The 22,249-nt window shown below is 38.3% G+C and overlaps 1 protein-coding gene across 3 annotated transcripts; it reads left to right on the top strand.

The window, feature by feature from the left end:
* The first annotated feature begins 1,184 nt into the window (after positions 1-1,184).
* Positions 1,185-21,519, top strand: ASMTL (acetylserotonin O-methyltransferase like). Of its 3 annotated transcripts, none has more exons than XM_053457354.1 (14): positions 1,185-1,411; positions 5,042-5,173; positions 5,658-5,789; positions 10,456-10,503; positions 11,261-11,325; positions 11,715-11,779; positions 12,231-12,339; positions 12,899-13,304; positions 14,504-14,666; positions 16,060-16,238; positions 17,220-17,352; positions 17,946-18,089; positions 19,001-19,123; positions 20,617-21,519. In XM_053457354.1, the coding sequence occupies exons 2-14, from the start codon at positions 5,081-5,083 to the stop codon at positions 20,820-20,822; spliced, it is 1,866 nt and encodes a 621-aa protein (XP_053313329.1). In that variant the 5' UTR covers positions 1,185-1,411; positions 5,042-5,080; the 3' UTR covers positions 20,823-21,519. The 3 variants fall into 3 exon arrangements, with proteins under 3 accessions (XP_053313329.1, XP_053313330.1, XP_053313328.1); XM_053457355.1 differs by having other exon boundaries at positions 1,185-1,416; positions 5,042-5,114; XM_053457353.1 differs by having other exon boundaries at positions 1,185-1,416.
* The last annotated feature ends 730 nt before the right edge of the window (positions 21,520-22,249 follow it).

Below are 22,249 nucleotides of genomic sequence, written 5' to 3'. Positions count from 1 at the left end.
CACCATTACAAGCAGTTTTGGCAATTACAAGTGCTCCTTGGGGAAACAGACTGGGTTTATGAGGGTACATATCAATGACTGAGGTGGTCTCATTGATGGTTATGACTGTGATTGATGAGTCCCAGAACCTGTGGAGGTTGTTTCCTTTATTTTTTCACACTGACCAATCAATATTTGCAAGAAGAAGGGACAAACATGAGATATATGAGTGTGTTAATGCAATTTTAACTTGTCAGTAGCAGTTACAGACAGGTAAGAGTTGGGAGGTGATCATTGACAGCTTAGTAGAGGCTGAGATTGATGCTCACCTCCCAGACTGCAGGTTAACTAATAATAGTTTATTTTGCAGAAAATTTACTGGGGGATCGGAGAAGCTGGAATGTACTTTAGTGTATGTCCTCTTCAGCATACCAAAACATTTTGGACAATGCTATGCTTACAACTTTGCGGGAACAGTTTGGGGAAGGCCCTTTTGCTTTCCAGCATGAAACACTCCAAAAGCCTTTCCAGAATAGTGGAAGCTGTCACACTTTGCGGGAGGTAGAGTGTCAAAGGCAACTTTGTGGTAGAAATTAGGAAGTATGCTTATGATACACAGCATTGTCATTTGATTATATCCGCTGCTCAAGCAGATACATCTCTTTGGTTATTTGACTTTCACAGGATTCATTCCTGTACATGCATATTACTAAAACTCTGAACATGCTACAATGAAACATACCAGAGAAACTTACTTTGCAAAAACACATGCTAGTAACCCAAAGTAATGTTTATTAACATATCAAAGGGTAGAAAAAAACAGAGAACAGAGGACACAACAAAAGAATTGGGCAAACTATTGATAACATTGATACATAAAATGCAAACATTATCCCCACATGAGCTTAATGCTGATTTTTAACAAACTATAACAAATCCGGTGATTGCTGCCTTAATTACGAACATGCCACATTATACTGTATATTGTTTAGTTTGTATGATGAGAGATGCGTATATATCTTTTTTTTTGCTTTTATTGTTTTTACGAGCTATATTATGTTTAGGGATCCTTTGATGGATACGGGAAAGCTAGTATATGAGGCAACAAAAATGGGGATAGCAAAGAGTTAATATTCAAGCTGGAAGAATGAGGCTGAAGGCTGAAAGAGGGATCATGTTACACAGAGAACTGCAGGAGGATGATCTCGCAAGACTATGACATCAATGAGACTGGAACCAGGAAGTGAATGTTGGAATCACCTTTATTAAAGCCGGGAAAGAACATGAATAGAGCGCACCAGATGAAGTCTGTAAGACGTGAAAAGTGTTGTGGAAAAGCATCAAGGACATTCTATCCCGAGTTGTAGAACTGGTTGCCCTATACAGAGAAGACTTGGGAGTAGGGATCCGGGTGACCCATTGTTTTTAAATTGTGAGGTATCTTATGCATTTCTTTTATGTAATAAATTCTGTTTACTTGAATGCTTCTCTGTTACTCTATTCGAGGAGACTGGTGGAGTGTGACATCTCATATTTAATACAGAAACCTGAGCGTTCTGATCTAAAGCTCTGGATATAGTGAGCATTCTCCTGCTCGCTAAAGAGTGAGTGCAATACATCTTATGTTAATATATGCCTATTTTGATACAGAGTATACTGCTCTATGCACTTTATTCTGTTTTTTTTTTCCCTTGTGAGGTTCTGATCCTTTGTGAAGGAGAACTGATCTTGCTACATTGGTTTCTACTTTATATTTTGCACAAAGTATTTTTACTGTTGGGTATTATTTATCGAGCATATTTGTAGCTCACATCTTCACTTTTCCCATTTTAAATATTACTGGCGACATGAGCTCAGGGAGTTTACTTTTCCTATATTGCATTGCCAACGCTGATAGTAGCTGTCTCCAAAAGATAAGCCCTTTAACTAAAACACTGCCGTGACCCATGAACAATGTGAGACCGCCGAGACAAATCTGCAAAACTGTACACATTGCTTACCTGATTTTGTATTCTTTTTTTTTTGTGTGTGTGTGAAGTTGCATGGTCAAATTATTTAGCCTTCCAGATTAACCCCTTCTTTAGCAAGGGTACTCTCTACTTGAGCTGTTTTTGCAATATGTTTCATTTGTACTACACGTATACAGATTATACATTGTTATTTCAAGGATATATTGGGGTTTCTTTGATACCAATTTAAAAATATTTTTTTTTGATATAGTAATTGTCACTAAAGTAGCTGACCAAATGAGTTGACCAAAATACATTAATTTAAGTGTTTGAGTTGGAAATGCATTATATAAAAACAATAGATAATCCATAAAGTGCATATTTCTGGAAAGACAAACTGGGGAATTTTTTTTACACACTTGTTATACAAACATTCAGCCACCAGTCTTTGCCAAAGTTAGCTTATTATTGTTATTATTATTTATTAATGCTTTCTTGATGGTTAGCATTTTTTGCACAGGTTATGTCCAAATGCCTCCAATAAATCACTGGAACTTATTCCAGTTATTACAGAACTATCCCACATCCGTTACTGCACACTACATGACGCACTCAATTCACTACACAACAGCACAAAGTTTAGAGCAGGGTAGATGCATAGAAAAGAAAGGGTTAAATTACACAGTACACTATACAAAAACAGTGACAACAGGGGGCTATTGCCCCCAGTCCAGTCCAAAGATCTTCACAAAGAGCCGGTCCTACCTAGACTGCCAACTCCCATCACATTCATCAACAGCATGGGTGATGGGGGAGTCGTAATCGACAGATGGTCAACAGCTCATTTGTAAAAGAAAAAAGAAAAATAAAACAAATTGCCTATATGTTTAGAAAATGTGTGTGATCAGCTGACCTTTTTTGCCCCATATATATAATCACACACATACAGAGAGGGAAATTAAACATGCATGGGATAAACATAAACCTATCCTGGATCTAAGATTAGATCAGGAACTATATCTATATTATGGAATGTTCATCGGCTTTGTCTAAAATGCTGTGATCCCAAAATAATTTTGTGATACTAAAGGAGTGTAGTAATCACATATACTTTTTGGTTCTAGACACTATGGTAAAAACATTGACTGTCAAGTTCAGATTTGGTTATTTGGCAATCTTTACCTCTGATGCCATTGACCTATCTTCCCCTGCACCTTTTGTAGTGATCTGCAATAGCAGTGAATGAGTTTGCTAGGAGAGTTTAGTGTCCCATTTATACTCACTCATAAAGAATACATTTTAAATTACTTTGTAAGTACTTTAATACGTATTTTTTACTTGTAGAAAAAAAAGCCCTCTTTGAGGAAAGTTGCAGTTCCACAGTAGTCCCTTTTTGTGCTCCACTTTTGGCTTCTTGAAGCACCCAGTGGCAGGGAAGTGCAACTTGTGAAATCAATGGGACTGCTTTCTCGGCATTCTCATAGGTGTCTCGTTGAACCTCCTGGAACTCTTGTCTGATCTGATTTCGTGCAAAATGAACTTCAGCATGCATTAGAAAATATCATTATAGGTACTAGATTGCATTTAAGCCTGAACTGCAGTGACATACACTACCGGTCAAAAGTTTGGGGCCACTTAGCAGTTTTCATGGAAAAAAATGGAAATTTCTAGCTGTGCCATCATTGGAACACTGAGTGATGGTTGCTGATAAAGGGCCTCTGTACGCCTATGAAGATATTCTATTAAAAGTCTACACTGTATTTCTCATCCATTTGATGAGGTTTTAATGTACGAAACTTGCAATTCTTTCAAAAACTAGGACACTTCAAGGTGACTCCAAACGTGTGTAAATTGGTTGCTGTATTTACTAACTAAATGGTTTTTTTTTTTTTTTTTTTTATGGAAAATGTATCCTATCAGCCACCCTGAGGCGTACTAATCTGCACAATGTATATGTTTTCTCTCTTTTTTTTTTTAATTATTACATATTGGCATATACAGAAGGCTCGTGTGCTATTGCCCAGGGGAGAAAGCATTTGGAGCGCACATATGCAATCGACATAATTAGCTTGACATTTTATATTTGCATTACTTTGATACATGTTTGGAATATAGTTAGCTATGTGATTTAAAGCAGATCTGTCATTTTCTCTATATTTTACAATTCTGTACATAAAATAAACCCCCAACTTATACTATAAGAATAGCCATCATAAGTCTTTGCACCTGTATGACGATTCCACCCCATTAACCTATCTTTTCCCTATTATTATTTTTGAAACACGTTTTATTCATTTTACATAGTATTGGAACCAACAATAAATATGTAGCTACCCACCACCCATTCTCACAATCTGCTCACCAACCCCCGCTGGTTAGTAGGTTGTCTACTTCCTTTTATTCTGGTCAGTGCAACCTTTTTATTTGGGGTGGTCGCCAAGCTTGTCGAAGCATATTCATCTAAGGGGTGGCTTCTCTTGTTCCCCCCCCCTCGTTTTTCCCCTATTGTTAAGTTACTTATTGTTGTTGACTGGCTCAGACAGCCCTTGTAAGGGAATTGTGAATGGGGGAGGATGAGAAAATGCTTGCTCTGCAATTCTGAGACATCAAGCTCTGTGTCCATGGGATGAACTTCTAAAGTAAATATCTCAAAAAATCCAGCACTGGATCTAGTTTTGCTAAACTTGTAAGAGCAACAGTTCATGTTAAAGTATTTTGTATTTTGTTAAAATCATCATTGTACTTGATTGGTTCAGGTAGCTTTTTTTTTTTTTTGTTGGTTAAAAAAAAAAATACAAAAAATTTGGATATGATGACACGGAAGCCAACTTCAGAAAAAAAATGATTGGATAATACCACTGATATCATCTGCTTACATGGGGGTGAACTTTGAAACGGTCTCCAAAACAATTGCGCTGGTTGACAAACAAAAATCGCAGGCAAAAGGTAGTTTTAGTAAATGAATTTTAGTTAAGGTATAAGCTGTTACAGGACAGTTCGCCATTAAGTTTTTGGGGTCAGATGTGACTACAAATGCTTTATTCACATGGCTGAATTCTCCATATGTTACACATATGTTCATCTTACTTGTACATTACGTCCTTTTCATGCAGGCTTTTCCAAAGGCGTGGAAGGAAGATCCGATCGGTGAAATGTTACTGAACCCAGTCATTTCAAAGTTGGCAGGTAAAAGGGTAGTGCTAGCAAGTGCATCTCCTCGCAGACAAGATATACTTTCCAATGTGGTAAGTTTTTTTTAATTTATTTATTTATTTATTTTTTTGGCTTTCCGCTCATAATATGTAAATATGAATGAACTGTTTTTTTTTTTTGATTATTTCAAATAAATGTATAGTTGTTTCACACACACAAAAAAAAGCAGGAATAGTGGTGCGATTACATAGGGCCAAATTGCCATTTAGTTAATTCAGCCGCATGCAATCTCACCACTTACCAGGAGAAGAAACAAACGCGGCTATCAAACTGTGTTCCCCTCCGTAATAACATTTTCATTTTCAGTCAGAATTGCCATTAAAATCGACGCTAAAACGTAATAATATTCCTCATGCGTTTTTACTCTGAAGATGTAAAATACACAGCTTCATTTTGTGTTCATGTGTACATGTATCATTTTTTTTTCTAAATTATGTGTTTATAACATGATGTAAACTTAGGTATGTTATGTAATTTGTCAAGAGTAGCTTTTCTCTTGTTGTTAAACTTGTTTAGGGTCTCCGATTTGAGGTGGTTCCCTCATGGTTCAAAGAAACGCTTGATAAGTCGATGTTTTCTGTACCCCATGAATATGCCGTTGAAACTGCCAAACAGAAGGCACTTGAAGTGGCCAGGAGAATGCATTTGGTGAGTATAACTGCTTCCTATTCCCAGTGTCTTCTATCAAGTGATGTATTTAGACTTTGTGCTGCCCTAGGCCTGCCTAAACTCACACCGTTAGGACGTACAGGAACATAATAACTTTGTTGCAGAGACATCTGTCAACGGCCTTGACTCTCACCTGTTGAAAGAAGACAACTCTCTTGAGGGAGAGCCATAGCAGGAAGCCTCCCTGATCGCAATTCTTAAGGCGCGGCTTTTTATGCTGCTTCCACTAAAATGTCACCCTAGGCCAGGCATGTCCAAACTTTTTTCGAAGAGTGCCAGATTTGATGAGGTGAACATGTGCGAGGGCCGACCATTTTGCCTGACATTTTCTGAACCATTAAAATGAAATGCAAATTAACTATTTTATGCAACGTTTATTGAAAACGGCATACCACATCTATCCCTTTCTCACTCTCCTTTTTCAGCAACCGCTCAGCACCCCTTGGGCCCCCCTGACTGGCAGAACTCCAGGGCCCGGTCGCAGTCGCGACCCCGGTAGTTCCGCCACTGCCTACAATTTCTTCATCAGATGCCCTTGTGGCTGTGTGTGCCGGCGCAGGGAGAAGGAAAGCCCAAATCTAGCGACGTCCGAGATCGCAAGATTTGGGCTTTCCTTCTCCCTGCGCCGGCACACACAGCCACAAGGGCATCTGATGAAGAAATTGTGTAGGGGAGGGCAGGGGCGTACCTAGAGTATTTGGCACCCAGGGCGGATCCTGTATGTGGCACCCCCCCCACACACACTTTAAAACTACCTGGCCGAAACTGAATATGACCCCCCACACACACCATAAAAAAAAGTAAGTAACACACCAAAATAGGACAAAACAATTAAATAACAATATATATATATAATTTTTTTATATATAATAATTTAATTATATAAATATAATTGTTAACAGCAATCACATTCCTATCATGCCCAGGCATACCCAGATTCCAGGAGGCAGTCGCAGACTTGGCATGATAGGAGTATGATTGCCTTATCTACCCCTTCTCGCTCCCTTCTGCCCTATCTACCCCTTCTCACTCCCTTCTCCCTATCTACCCCTCCTAACTATCTACCCTCTCCCTCTTTGAAGTTCACTTACCTTTCAGGAGTCCTGCGGTGGGGGTGCAAGGCCTCTGTCTCCCAGCTCTGCCACTGTATAGAACAGTATAGAGTGATGGGAGTTATGATGTACTTTAGAGCATAATTATATAATGAAAAATACATTGGAAATGGTACAGCATAACACCCATCACTCTCACACATTTACCAATCCACACGCATACCAATCCACACGCATACCAATCCACACACATACACCAATCCACACACATACACCAATCCACACACATACACCAATCCACACACACACACCAATCCACACACACATACCAATCCACACACACATCAATCCACACACATACACCAATCCACACACATACACCAATCCACACACATACACCAATCCACACACATACACCAATCCACACACATACACATCCACACATATACCAATCCACACACATACACCAATCCACACACACATACCAATCCACACACACATACCAATCCACACACATACCAATCCACACACATACCAATCCACACACATACACCAATCCACACACATACACCAATCCACACACACATACCAATCCACACACACATACCAATCCACACACACATACACCAATCCACACACACATACACCAATCCACACATACATACACCAATCCACACATACCAATCCACACATTCCAATCCACACATTCCAATCCACACATATATACCAATCCACACATATATACCAATCCACACATATATACCAATCCACACACATACACCAATCCACACACATACCAATCCACACACATACACCAATCCACACACATACACCAATCCACACACATACACCAATCCACACACACATACCAATCCACACATACACATCCACACATATACCAATCCACACACATACACCAATCCACACACATACACCAATCCACACACACATACCAATCCACACACATACACCAATCCACACACATACACCAATCCACACACATACACCAATCCACTCTCACTGTATGCTTTCCTACCTTTCCTCTTTTCTCCTTACAGCTCCTTTTCCTGCTCTTCGCTCCTCTTCTTCTTCAGTTCTTCCTTCTTCTTCCGAGGCCACGGGGTTCAGAGGGCACGGACAGCGGTGGGCGCGGCTTCAGTGTTGTGCGCCGGTTTCTGACAACAAACCCCGGCGCACAACAGCTGTTGCCGAGCGGATCGCAAGGGAGCAGTATCGGAGGTCTTTACCGGACATCCGGCTCCCTTGAGTGATTTTAAGCCGGATGTCCGGTAAATACCTCCGATACTGCTCCCTTGCGATCCGCGCGGCAACAGCTGTTGTGCGCCGGGGTTTGTTGTCAGATCCCGGCACACAACACTGAAGCCGCGCCCACCTGTGTGTGGCTGTGTGTGCCGGCGCAGGGAGAAGGAAAGCCCAGATCTCGCGCTTTCCTTCTCCCTGCGCCGGCTGATGACGCCAAGTCCCGTGGCTCACTTGGGGGCCGCATCAGTCCGGAACGCGGGCCGCAATTGGCCCGCGGGCCGGACTTTGGACATGCCTGCCCTAGGCCTTTTACACCAAGAGGGATTCCGCCCTTTAAGTCTGACGGCTTTTCCTGATCTAAGGGATTCAAACCCCTATCTGTCCTTGGTCTAGTCTGATATTGAGGATAGCTTTATGTATATCCCATGCATGTTGATATTCACTTACTTTATTGGCATCCACCACTATGACCTCTTGTTCTAACATTTCTCCTCCTTTCCAATAAGCTTGCATCCTGTACTTTCTTTAATCCTTTTTAAGTATTTAAATGTTTCTATTGCAGCTCCCCTCTATCTTCTTTCCTTCAATCTATACATATAAAGATCCCTTCCCTCATACTTTCTATCCTCCAAACCACTTACCATTTTTGTAGGGCTCCTCTAAACTCTCTCCGATATGTCAGTATCCTTCTGGAGATGGGATCTAGAGCACTGTACACAATACTGTAGGAAAGATTTGACCAGAGATCTATGGCAGGGGGTCTGCTGGCCCTGAATAAAAGTAAGACCGTTGATCCCTGGACATTTACAGATAGGGTTCAAAATGTGAAAAGAAAACGTGATGGTTCTCCTGTGCTCAGTGGTTTGTTGGCTGGATATTCGTGCGTTTGAACAATAACTTACTTGGAACAGTGCTTCTTTAGCTGCTGATTAACCGCAGCACCTTTTTTGGGACTGATGTAGAATTATGCTAGTTTCAGCTTATCACAAGCTGCTTCCCCCACTCCAAAGGGATCCTGAGTGCCCTTTAGACCATTATTATGTCTCGACAGAGAGTGGATGCACCCTAATTACATGACGGAAGATAACAGGCTATCTTTGAGTTTTATCTCAGCATTTAACATGGCCAGATTGAATTGGTTGATAACATATTTTTCTGCCTCTTATGTTTTAGGTCTGCTAATTAGTTATTTTCCCCTGGTAATTCATTAAATACTTTTTATGGTTTAATGTGTACAATATATGTTGACGTGCACTCATCCTTTTTGATAACATTTAGTGATATGTTCCATTCTCCTATTTTTAACAAATCATTTAAATGTTGCCGATAAATTTTGCCGTCTGACCAAAGGTTAAAAAATAAGTATAAATACATTTATAATGTAAATACTTTAAAATCTAGGTTATAATACGCACCTGTGCATAATCTTGCGTTTTTAGGAAAAGTGTATGTGTATATTGTGCACCCAAATATACTCCCACCCACATATAAAGACATTTATACATATACACCCTTATACCCCAAACTCACTTCACATCTACATTTAGGCCCCTTTCCTGCTCACCTACCTTTTGTAGGCTCAGGAGGAGGCTTTTCCCTGGTGGTCCAGCAGCTGGCTGTCTGGTCTCCTGCTCCATCGCAGTCCTCACACACTGCCTGCACATGAGTGGTGTCTCAGGCTCTCAGGTCATATCATGTTGCTCAGACACGGTCAGCATGCTAGGACAGAAGGAACTCTGATAGAGAGGGCTTTGCTGGTATTGGAGACCAGATGGAGGCAACATTGTAACAGTGGTTTAAACCAGTGCTTCCCAAATTGAGTGATAGGAATGATCCGGGGGGGGGGGCGATGGTAGCCTCGGGGGCAATTGAGGGGCATTGACTAAAAATAAGGGGGCGGTGGAAGCATAAAGAAAGAAGAGAAGAACATTTTGAACAACTGTTGATACATGTTGCGTAACATAGCGTTAAAGTGCAACATATAGCTAAAAACTAGTGCTTCCTAAAGTGGCCGATACACCCACCTGTGAAAAGGGGTTGGTAAGGCAAATAAGTTTGGGAACTGGTTTAAACATTTTTCTTCAATTTAAAGTACTTGTGTATAATATGCACCCCTTTTTCGAGATTCTTAGAAAGGAGGTAAATTGTGCTTCTTATGTCTGGGGCTTTATAGTATAAGCATCAAAGCACTTAATTGTTAATGGACGTGGCTGTTTAAACATAGCTGTTTAAGACATAACTATCCTTTTAATGAATAATTGTTCATATTTTTATATGTATATATTCTAATTTCCTATTAATTAAACATGACTGTCTCCTTTGGTTTTCAGAAGCATCTAAAAACACCTGACATTGTTATCGGAGCAGATACAATTGTGGTATGGTTCAAGTAACATTATTCCGATGAAATTAAGAATGCAGCGTTTTTCTTATTCGGGCCTTTTTTTTTATAATTGTAAGCGTTTTTAAACTGACCTTTTTCTGTTAAATTGCAACCTTATCATTTTTTCACGGCAGGTGCACTTAAATAAACATATATGTTGGGCTGTAAGCATTTGACCCTACAGCTGCAGTTTGCACACCTGCTCTCGGTATTCATGGCCAGACTTCCAGGGTCACACTGCCCTGAACTGCATTATATTGTACTTATGTGGTGTTTGCGTATTAGAATGCCATAGATGTGAAGGTAGATAAAGTTCAAGGCTTCTGCAAAATATATATCTTTAAATAGTCTTCCAATTCCATCCATCAATTCTTATTAGGTAACCTACTGTTCATCTAATACACTTGGTAGATTTGAGAAATACTCTTATTGTAGCATAGACTAAGGGTGTAGGTCAACTTATAATGTAAATAATGAGTTTCCAGCTGTTTTGGTTAAATGTGTTTTACCTATGAAAAGAATGTGTGGATCAGTGCTGTTCTACTGCGGCAACTATCTTGACTAGTCCTTCAGGGGTCATACAGCTGCTTATAAGTAATGCATGGTTAGGTTTTTTTAAGAGTTAGATTATTTCAGAAGTAGAAACTGTTGGTTATCATAACCATTGTCTATAACGGAAGTTTTATTTTTTTAATAACATTCTTTTTTTGTTATTTTTTAAATGTCATGTGCTTCTTGAAATCTTTGTGCAGACTTTGGAAAATACAATTCTTGAAAAGCCAGTGGATAAACAAGATGCATATAATATGCTATCAAGGTTAGCCTCTCTTTTTTTGTATTTCCTTAAACATTTTATCTGCAGACCTGGAGGATTTTATTTTCGGATTCTATTGCTTGGAGAAGGTGTAACATCTTAAGAAATCCCATGTAGATAATGACTTCTTTAGTCAAAGAACATTGTTGCCTACTCTATTGTTTACCTGAAGGCAGTGCACTTGTTTGGTAGATTTCTTTATTATTGTTTTTGGCTACAGAAGTATTCTGTTGCTCAGTGGTGCACCCATGTTGCCCCTTTTATATAGGAAGACGGCATCATATTTTGGGCTCTCCTACAGTTTTCAACATATTTGTGTTTTCCATGGTTTATAGGAAAAAAGCACAATGTTTGACTAAATCAAAATGTATTTTTTTTCTTTCTAATTTCAGGCTGAGTGGCAAAGAGCACAGTGTCTTTACAGGAGTTGTAATTGTCCACTGCCAAAGTCATGGAGGTATGCTTTTAGAATGACTGTGATTTATTTTAAAACAAATTGTTGTGTACTGTTTTATTTAATAAATGCTATTGTTTTTAGAAAAGCATTCATGCATATGATAGGGGTTATCCTACGCTTGCACACATTATACATTCAGATATCCATTCTTCACATTCTTTGGCCAAGCACATCTCCCTGCACATGGTATTTTTACTACCGGTCAGCTCCGGCGCGGTCTCCGTGAACGCAGTACACATGCCCCGCAAGCATCCCCGTTGATTTCAGTGGGATATTTTTTTTTTTTTGCACAGCTGCATGGTAATTTTTTTTTGCGCAGCTGCATGGTAAAGTTTGACGTGTATGGATGTTCTGCTCACCAAATTGATAAAACTGTGTAGGTCAAGTGTGATACATTGTTTTTCCTTGTTTTTTTTGTCTGTATCTTTTAATGCACATACCTTTGCCACAGGTAATGAGCTGGAGACCAATATTATTGATTTTTATGAAGAAACCAAAGTAAAGTTTGCCAATTTGTCAGAAGAGCTCCTGTGGGAATATGTTCACAGCGGAGAGCCAATGTAAGCCCTTAATCCATCCCCGGAATTTTGAAGTTCACAGCTTGAGTCTTACACTTCTATATTAAAAATAAAATAACTGTACTTCTCAAGGAAACTATTACTGTTGATTAGGTTTTGCTTTTCACAGTAGCGACACACTGAATGCAAGACAGGTTTCCATATTGATTTGTCTCTGCTTTAATTGTCCCCATATCATTTTTGATTTATTAAAGGGACACTCCAGCCATCATATGTACTTTAATGCATACAATAGTTGTGTCCCATTAAAAGGCACATTTTAGGATATTATTTATTAAGACCGGCTATGGTGCAGAGTTGTAAAAATAGATTTTCTCGTAGCAAGTAATGCAATGGTCGGATTTGTAGGACATTCTGTTGATAAAAAAAAATCTCTCAACCCTTCCCAACCAAAAGTGTAAAAAAACAGGGAAAAAAAGTCTATAGGGTAAAAAGGGTAGTAATAGTCCTATAGCATTCTTTTTATGTTTGCACTTAATATGCTGTTTTTTTTATTTAAGCATACTATTTTTGTTTGTTTTGTTTTTGTGGGGTCCTGCAGGGATAAAGCAGGTGGATATGGCATCCAGTCTCTCGGAGGAATGTTGGTGGAATGCGTACATGGAGACTTCCTAAATGTGGTCGGGTTCCCTCTGAATCACTTTTGCAAAACATTAGCTGAGATCTACTATCCACCGTGTAAAAACACCATTCACAGAGTGAAGCATGACTCTATACCTTATGTGGAGACCTTCGAGAACCTAAGTGATGTGGAGAGTGGTTGTTCGAGTCAGGCAGAAATTCCAAAGACAAAAAGAACTGAAAGGAAATGCAAACATGACACAAAGGGTTTGGATAAACCATCAAAAGATACGGTGGCCCTGGAGACTGGAATTGTAGAACTAGCCAAAGACTGTAAACTGCCATCAAACATTGTTGAGCTTTTGGATGGATTTAAAGCATCTAAGGTATGTCTACTGTAAATCAGCTTTGTGAAGAATTATCACTCAGTTGGCTAATCTTTCTTATTAATATATGTGTGTGTGTGAATGCTATATTCATAATTACAGGGGTAGGAACACTACTTTTCAAAAGTTTGGGGTAACTTAGAAAGGTCCTTGTTTTTGAAAAGCAAATTTTGTCCATTAAAACAACATCAAATTGATCAGAAATAGAGTGTTGACTGTATTAATGCTGTAAATGATTTTTTATGGAATATCTTCATAGGTGTATAGGTTTATCAGCAACCATCACTCCTGGCACGTTGTGTTAACCCAAGTTTATGTTTAAAAAGGCTAATTGATCAATAGAAAATGCTTTAGCAATTATGTTAGAATTTCTAAAACTAGATATCTTTGTAAATGTATATGAAAAATATTTAACATTGGAAGTATAGATGCAAAGAGATATCAGAAAAAAATATTCGTAAGGAGAATGTTTTTGTCTGTCCATCAAACATTATTTATAAGAAAATTTATATAGGTTTCATGCACCTGTTTTCATTTTTTTTATCTGTGTAATTGTTTTGAATAACACTTCTTTGTTTTTTTTTTGTTTTTGTTGTTTAACCCATTCTTTCACCCAAAACAAATTTTATTTATGTGTACTAGCTTTTATATGTAGAAGAGTCTCATTGAAAACTGGATGCTTAACATGCAGTGAGAATATATATGAACCCTTGGTTAGGCTCTCTTTCCTCTGTATCTTTGGGAAAAAAATGAAATCAAGCTTTATTTATTTCATTTTTATATGTTAAGCTAAATAATACAAAACAAAACATGGATTCAGTCTATACCCAGTGAATACCATTAAACCCCCCCCCCCACCTATCTGAGGCATAAATATCCAGGACTCCGTCACACTATATGGCCATATATCGCTTAGCCTGCCACTATGTCAAAAGTGCCCCAAGTTTGGCAAGTTCTATCTAATTTTCCATGGCTATATTGCTTACCAAGGAGCTGAATCAGTGGGACTGCTTTGTTTTTAACCCATTTTAACTCTTAAAGCCTTTGGAAGTAATAATCTTCACTGCGATGTGACACAAACTTCTCTGGAGGGCTTCAGTCCCCTTATGCAGAACTGCGATGCCTATCTTAAAACAAACTGTATTACAGGCTGAAAAATCAATGCTTTTTGACTCGACGTGTTTGACTTTTCTTTATAGGCATTGTTTGCAGCATCTAAACTGAAGGTCTTTGATAAGTTGAAAGATAACGGCCCCTTGAAGGCTGTGGAAATTGCAGATTTGATTAATGCTTCTGTGCGTGGGACCGAAAGGCTTCTTGATGCTTGTGTTGCCCTTGGCCTGCTGGAGAAAACCCATCAAGGTGAATGTTATTGGTAATTTATTTGTGTTCATTGTTACAGGTTTGAAGGCTTCGATATAAGAGCAAGGGATTTGTCAGGCTATCTAGACAATGCTTCTGGAAACGGATTTTTCACAAGTTAAGCTCTGGTGTCTAAGTGCATATACTACTTTAGTAATAGGACAAAACTGTATCTATAAATTGGCTAAATTGTGGCAAAATGCATAGATTTGATGGGGGGTGATTTATAAAGGTACTGCAAGCACATGATGGGTGTTTGTGGTTGTTACTTTCTTTTTTTTTTTGTACGTATTTCTGTTGCAGATGCGATACCACCGCATCGTATATGCCTGTTTTATTTTTGTGCAAAAAAACATGAGGTGAACCTCTTTATGGCACAAATATGTCTCCTTTTCTCAAGGTTTCACTTTGGCATTACTGTAGCTGCAGTTCGGTGTGTGTGTGTTTTTTTTTTTTTTTACAGTTTCATTTTTATGATTCCTTAGGAAATCACCCCAATATCTGTATCTAAGGCTTTCTTATATATAGCAAAGGTGTACGTTTTTTTTTATTGTGTATGTTTTCTGCATAATGCATCTCTTGTGTTTTAGTTGGGTCATGTCACGTGTACCCATTCTTTTTATTTTTTTTAGAACTAGATCAACCAAGGTTCAAATGCTGTGTTTAAAATGTTTTAACGTGCGATATAGCACTACCGAATATGATGGCGCTATATAAAACAATAATACCAGCACGCCCTGGTGGTTGGTTTAAGAACTGAACCAAACAGTGCCATGTTAGAGCTAACATAAATAAGAGCTAGGGTTTTTAGTTAAGTTTCTACTCCCTAACTTCACAATTCTTTCAGGAGGTCCACTCACAGCTGCTGGTGATAGCCAATTAGAATGATTTTAAGAGTTGAAGCTGCAACTCTCTGGCAAACTACTGTTTGAGACTGTACAAAAAATATAATATACCGGAACAGTCACCCTGACCACTCTGTTTTAAAATTATCTAGATTTAGAATAATCCCTAATATTCATTCTCTATGGATAATTTTTTCAGTTTGTTGGGGAAAACAATATATAATCACGTAAAGGTATAGCTGGCGTCATGGTATATGTATAATATGGGTCACAAATATGTTACATATTGTTTTTTGTTGTTTTAATATGCTAATAGGTTTTAGCACCATGAACTGTAAAACATAATATGACGTAACTCATCATTAACCGATGAGGAAATATACATAATAACTGCAGTGAATCTCCAAGTTATAGTGTTATTGTCATCAGATTACATGAGTCAAAGAAGTAGTAGTCCATAATATAGCATAACATGCTTGTGTCTAAATGGTAAATAACGAAGACTAGAACTTGCTGCTTTATTAACCTGTACAATGTTTTGTTTTTAGTTTACAGGAACACACAGCAAGCCAATATATATCTGGCATCAGACGGAGAATTTTCAGTCCATGACTACATAATCCATTCAAATGACAAATTATGGCCATTGTTCTCAAACCTGGAAATTGCAGTCAAAGAGGGCATCAGTCAGTGCCAAAAGTGCAAAAACTCAGAGACTTCATCCAGTGTGAGATCTTTGTTTTCCCCGCAAATAAAACTTTCTGATGAAAACAGATTTTAATCATAAGCTAAGACATTTAACTTAATTCAAGTTATATTAGAAGTTATTTTGTGGAAAAACTATTTATATGTTCTTTACCTGATTATAAAACTTACTTTTCCTCGAATGTATTAATCATAGTGTTAAGGGGAGGGCTGGGGCCTTCAGGCCTGGGAGGCAATTAAAGCCAAGTGGCCCAATTGGCCACTTGCCCCCCCAACATACACACTAGCACACAAATATACACACTCACAACACCCATACTCATGCTTACTCATACTTGCACTAGCATACACTTACATATACTCACTAACAAACACATCCCTCTCACACCTACATACATTCTAACACATACACTTATATATATACCGGTACCTTCGCATTCTAGCATACATACATACATACATACATACATACATACATTCACACATACTCCCTATTGCTAACTCACTCGCTCCCTCTTACCTCCACCTTACCAATCTGCCAGCTTTATCTCTGGATACTCACACACTGTGCAAGCAGCCACCCTTTCGCTGCGGGATCATGTAACCTAGCGTTATGCGACCCCACTGTGTTCCTGCCTCTGCATATTTTTGTCTTTCCAAATCCATGAGTACGCAGAGGAACATTAATTTGGGTCAATATAACTACCAAATCTAAATAATATATTGGTTATTTTAACTTGAGGCTTAGAAAATGAAAAGTGAAAAAGACAGAGTACAATTGTGGTAATTGCACAGTTTAAAATAATGATATTAAAAACCATTTTTACTCTATTTTAGAACTTTATGAATGCTGACTGATATATTCACTAGCACCTTATAACAACCTTGTTTATCAAGAAACTCTTCAGACTTATACCTGATAAATGGCTGGCCTCATGATGGTATTTTCGAATGCTGGGGTTCAAATATGGTTTTGCTAAAAAGTTGTGTTTCATTTATTTAGGATGGCTCCTCCTTTCATTCAGAAGTAAAGAAACCATTTATGACTGCAATGCATGGTATGCTTAAAATAACAGCACACGATCTTGCAACTGCATTTGACCTTTCCAGTTATGGCTCGGCCTGTGATCTAGGAGGTATGTATTCTAAGGTTTCATATTTTAGCACACCAGTTATTGGTGGGAGTGGGGTCCTGACATGCCCCAGTGCCCGCACATTTCCCCCGTAAATGGCGCTGTGCCCCGCAACTGACATCAGCAAATAGTCCTGGCCACATCTCGCAAGGGGGGCTCCAGGTAGACGGAGTCTAAAAGTTCCCAAGTTCCTTCCTGATGGAGACACCTTCCCATGTTAGCCTTTCAAAATGGATAGTATAGCGTGGGAGTTAAAAACTACAGCTGTTCTCTGGACTCTCCCTTTAGCAAATAAACTCATCTGTTTACTGTTCAAGTAAAAGTTGGTGCTCATCTTGGTGGATGTTGTTTTAAATCAAGTGTTATCTAAAATGCATCCATTGTCATTTTTTCATCTAGAAAGCTTGGATAATAGGTGAGGTCTTGGGACCGACTTTCAGAACCTATGGCTTATTATGCATTGTCAGAAATGGAATCCTTCCTCTCTTCATAGTCCTGCTTAATTTAATAGTAATTTAATAGTATCCCTTTGCTTTACTTATCGTTATTATTCAAATAACACATTCAGTTATCCTCAATTCTTCTTTCGTATATAGGTTGCAGTGGCACGCTAGCTTATGAATTGGTTCGTCTGTACCCAGATATGAGAGTTAATGTCTTTGACCTACCTGAAGTTATTCAGCATACTCCATGCTTTCAGACTGAAAATTTGGACTCATCGCGTCTGACATTCACGTCAGGTAATTATTATTTACATTTTTACAACTCTTCCCCGTTTGTGTTTCTTCTTGTGTATTTTGAAATGCAGAACTCTTGATAATGATAATAGGGAACTATTTTCGTATTTTTTCTCTATTATAAGACGACACCCAAAATTCCAATATTAATTTAGGGGAAAAAAAGAAAAAGCCTGAATATAAGACTACCCTATAGGTAAAAAGCTTTTACTAGTAAATATTAAGTTGCATGTAAACTATTTTTTCATATTTAATAAAAACTATGATTGAAAAAAAATATTTTCTTGTTTTTATTTCCTTTTGTTTGCCAACATGCACTCCAGTTATGCACATCTGCCCCCCAGGCTTGCCAACCTTTCCCCAGATATGCATTATACCCCCTATATGCCACTCCTCCCCCCCCAGACTTACTAATGCATCCCATGACTTGTCCCCTGTGCTTCAGACTCCCTGGTGTCTAGCGGGGCAGACGGTGGACGTCTGTGCAATGCACATAAACAACCTCCCCTTCTACCGGCCCTTCCGCTGGGGCTTCTATGATGGAGCACCGGAAGGTCATGTCGCGCTGGCGCTCCCTCATAGAAGCAGAGAGGAGGATCCAGGTTCCCTGCAGCACTGCGGGGGATCTGGATCCTAATCTTATAGTAAGACCTCTATTTGAAGTTTGATTATAAGACGACCTCTAATACAGTGATTTACAATTCTTTTTAGTTGTGACGTTAAAGGATATTTTGCATGTAATAGGGAAACTATTGTTTTTTTTTAATAATTTTAATTTGTGTGAGATGGTATATGTTAAGATTGATTTGTGTCTGAATTGTTAGGTGTCAAACTAAAAGACGTGTGTAAGTATTCATGTGGGTATATGTATTAATTGTTGGGTTTTTTAAAAAAATCTTTGTTTTCATTAACAGGGAACTTTTTTGAAGACAATCTTCCCAAAGCAGATTTATACATTCTTTCCAGGGTTATACATCATTTATCAGATGAAAAATTGAACTGCCTTCTGGGGAAAATATCAAAAAATTGTAGTCCAGGTAAAAAAAACCTCCAAAAACAAATGATGTGCGTGTATATTTGCGTGTGTGTGTGTGTATACGGCCAAAAGTATGAGGACACCTTACAATCACACCAATATGACCTTGGGCAACCCATTCGAAAACCATGGGCGTTATTATGAATTTTGCCCCATCTTTACATCTGCAAAAGTTTTCACTTTTCTAAGGGTTTCTGTGTACCATTTGTGCCTATTCAGACAAAAAGAGCATTTGTGAGGTCAGGACAAGAAGGCTTGGATCACAATTGGCATTCCAGTGCATCCAAAAGGGTTAAGCTCAGGCCACTTCAGTTCTTCCACACCATGCTTGTCAAACCACAGTCATGCTCGAACAGGACAAGACCTTTTCCGAACTGGTGCCACTAACTTAGAAGCATGTAATTGTGTAAGATGCATTTGTATGCTGTAGCATTAACATTACCCTTCACTAAGGAGCCTAGCCCAAACCGCCCCAGACCCTTATGCCTCCTTCACCAAACTTTATAGTAGGTACTATGCATTCTGGTAGGTAGTATTCTCCTGGCGTCCATCAAATCCAGATTCATCCATCAGACTTTAAGATAGCAGCATGAATCTTAATTCTTCACTTCAGAGAACTAGTGGTGGTGGCTTTACACCACTGCAGCCGACGGCTACTATTGTGCTTAGTGATCTTTGGCTTGTGTGCAGCTGCTCAGACATGGAAATCAATTTCATGAAGCTCATCATGTGAAACCCAGGTGCGGGGAAGATCAAACTTGCTTAAAGTGGTACATGCCTCCAGAGCTCTGAAGTTGTAACTCTTTGGGGAGTAGTCACAAGCACAAAGATAATAGGTGTGCAAGTCAAAGTATTCAGGGATGCCAGTGATCAGGATACATGGTAGCCAAGCCAGTAGCAGGATGCCAGGGATCAAGATGAATGCAGGGAAACTGGAAACATCAGATAACAACTTCCCTCTCTGGAGCACTGGCATGGAGAGGCGTGGGTGGACCCACAAGGTGGCAAGCTACAGACTTGACACCAGAAGTGGTTATCAAATGCTTTCTAGCACAAATTAAGTAATTGCCATACAATACTCATTAAATAAACAAACCCTTTTATGCAATGGTCCTTTTTTTCTATCATGTTGTGAGTTGGAAATTTATACCCATGATAAAATGTCATTTATTGTTAAAAGTATTACATAGGCTTGGAAGCATCATATGATTCCTTTTTCAAGTTCTGGCTGGTAGGTGTGCAACCATTGTCTCTTCCCAGAGTACTGCATACTCTTGGTCACAAATGTTTTACTTTTATTTTTTATAATAGTATGAGGGTCTCTTAGACTTTGTAACTAAGGCAACTTTATTTTTATGGTCATGGGGTTCTGACAATACTAGAGGAGTTTACCAGCTGAAATTTCAGATGTGAATTAGTCATGAGAAATAAAAGATCATTGTTTTGTGCCATGTATGCTAATCAAGTAACTACCTTCTGTTTTCATCATTGCAGGCCAAGGGGGCTTACTCATAGCTGAAATTGTTCTCGATGAAGAGAAAAAACAGCCAAGAGCATTATTACAGTCTCTTAGTATGAGCGAGGGAATGCAGAGAAGTGGATCAGAATATAGGCAACTCCTTGAAAAGCATGGGTTTAACAATGTGCAACTCAAGATTACTGGCAACTTACTAGATGTGATACTCGCTGTAAAAAGATAATGTTAGTCTGTGGATGGGGGAAAGAGTTGTTAATAGTTACCAGAAACCAATATTTCCTTTGCTATAAACAGATTTGTTACAGCATGATAGTTTGTTGTAAATTAAATCTGTTTCCATTAAATAAGTGTTTTTTTTTATCTAAAACTTTCTATGTACAATTATTTGTACACTTTTATAGTAACTGTATGAACATTTTATAAGAGACACGTCTTCAAAGGACTTTAAAAAGTTGCTGTTTGCACTTAAAGAGATAAATTCAGTATTGGCCTGTGCCAAGGGGAGAAAGTAAAGAAGGACAAAAGAATGGAAAAAGAGTGTCAGCTCTGACAACACCGGGGACGTGTTCCTAATGCCTCAATGAGTCGTGAAAATCAACAGGGGGAAAAAAAGCAAAAATGTTATATTCATACACACAGTGAAACATAAATATCATATGAAATAGTCCATAAAATGTAAAATCAATTAGTTGCCAAGTAGTCTGAAAATGCTGTAAACCTGAGACGTTTCAGATGCATCTCATAAAATGACATAGACAGCCCTGGAAGAGGTTTACATTTTAAGACATGGCACACAAGGACACGATGTCCATATTGAGATAAGTGTATTTTTAATTGCATTCAATGTTTGTTTTATAAAAATAAAAAAAGAAAGAGAGATAATGACTGTGTGTTACATTAGACTGTCAAACATACCAATCATTGGTCAGACCAATTTAGAAATGGAACACTACAGTAACTTCTCTGTAGCACGTATAAAACACATGCAATGCAAGCAAGGCATTAAAAAGATGTACCTTTTATATGTAGAGTTCACAAATGTTTATTGTGGATTTTCATGGCTATTATTTTTAATAAAATGACTTAACTTTATAAAAAGCTGCTACTGAAAGCAGGTCGCATGCTAAGGTGCACTTCCTACTCGTGAGCTGTAGAAAGTAAATGGGAACATGTGTATGCTATTAAACACAGCCTTGACTTCATTGTATGCTTTCAATATGGCTCCTGCTTTCAACAGACAGGCAGGGGAAGAGAAAAAAGAAACAAAGGTCTCTTTTGCTAACACCAATAGTAAAAAAAAAAAAAAACAATTGTAAATCATGCAGTAAAATGCATTGGAGCTTATGCAAAATGGACTTTTTTTTTTTTTTTTTTTTAAAAAAAGGGGTCAGACTGTCCTTTGACAAAAGAAACTCTTTTTGGTTTTAATGACAACACCCTATCTGTGTAGAAATTCTATACAATTATATTATATTAACAAGGATTTATCAACAATGTTGGGAATTGTTTGTTTTTTCCTCCCAAACATTTTATGTATCCGATATATAGCACCTGTTGCAATACGCAAAAATCATAAACATAAGTTACAAAGTATTAGCATGTAAAAATATTATGAAAAGGATACGTTGTCGTGTGTCTTTTTCAGTTCTT

The sequence above is a fragment of the Spea bombifrons genome, chromosome 2 (genome assembly GCF_027358695.1).
Source record: "Spea bombifrons isolate aSpeBom1 chromosome 2, aSpeBom1.2.pri, whole genome shotgun sequence".
Lineage (NCBI taxonomy): Eukaryota > Metazoa > Chordata > Amphibia > Anura > Pelobatidae > Spea > Spea bombifrons.
This window is presented reverse-complemented; position numbering and strand designations above follow the sequence as displayed.

Coding starts and splice junctions, on each gene's coding strand:
- ASMTL (XM_053457354.1), top strand. CDS start 5,081: ATGTTACTGAACCCAGTCATTTCAAAGTTGGCAGGTAAAAGGGTAGTG. Junction 13,305..14,503: donor ATGGATTTAAAGCATCTAAG/GTATGTCTACTG, acceptor TTTTCTTTATAG/GCATTGTTTGCAGCATCTAA. Junction 17,353..17,945: donor CTCGGCCTGTGATCTAGGAG/GTATGTATTCTA, acceptor TTTCGTATATAG/GTTGCAGTGGCACGCTAGCT.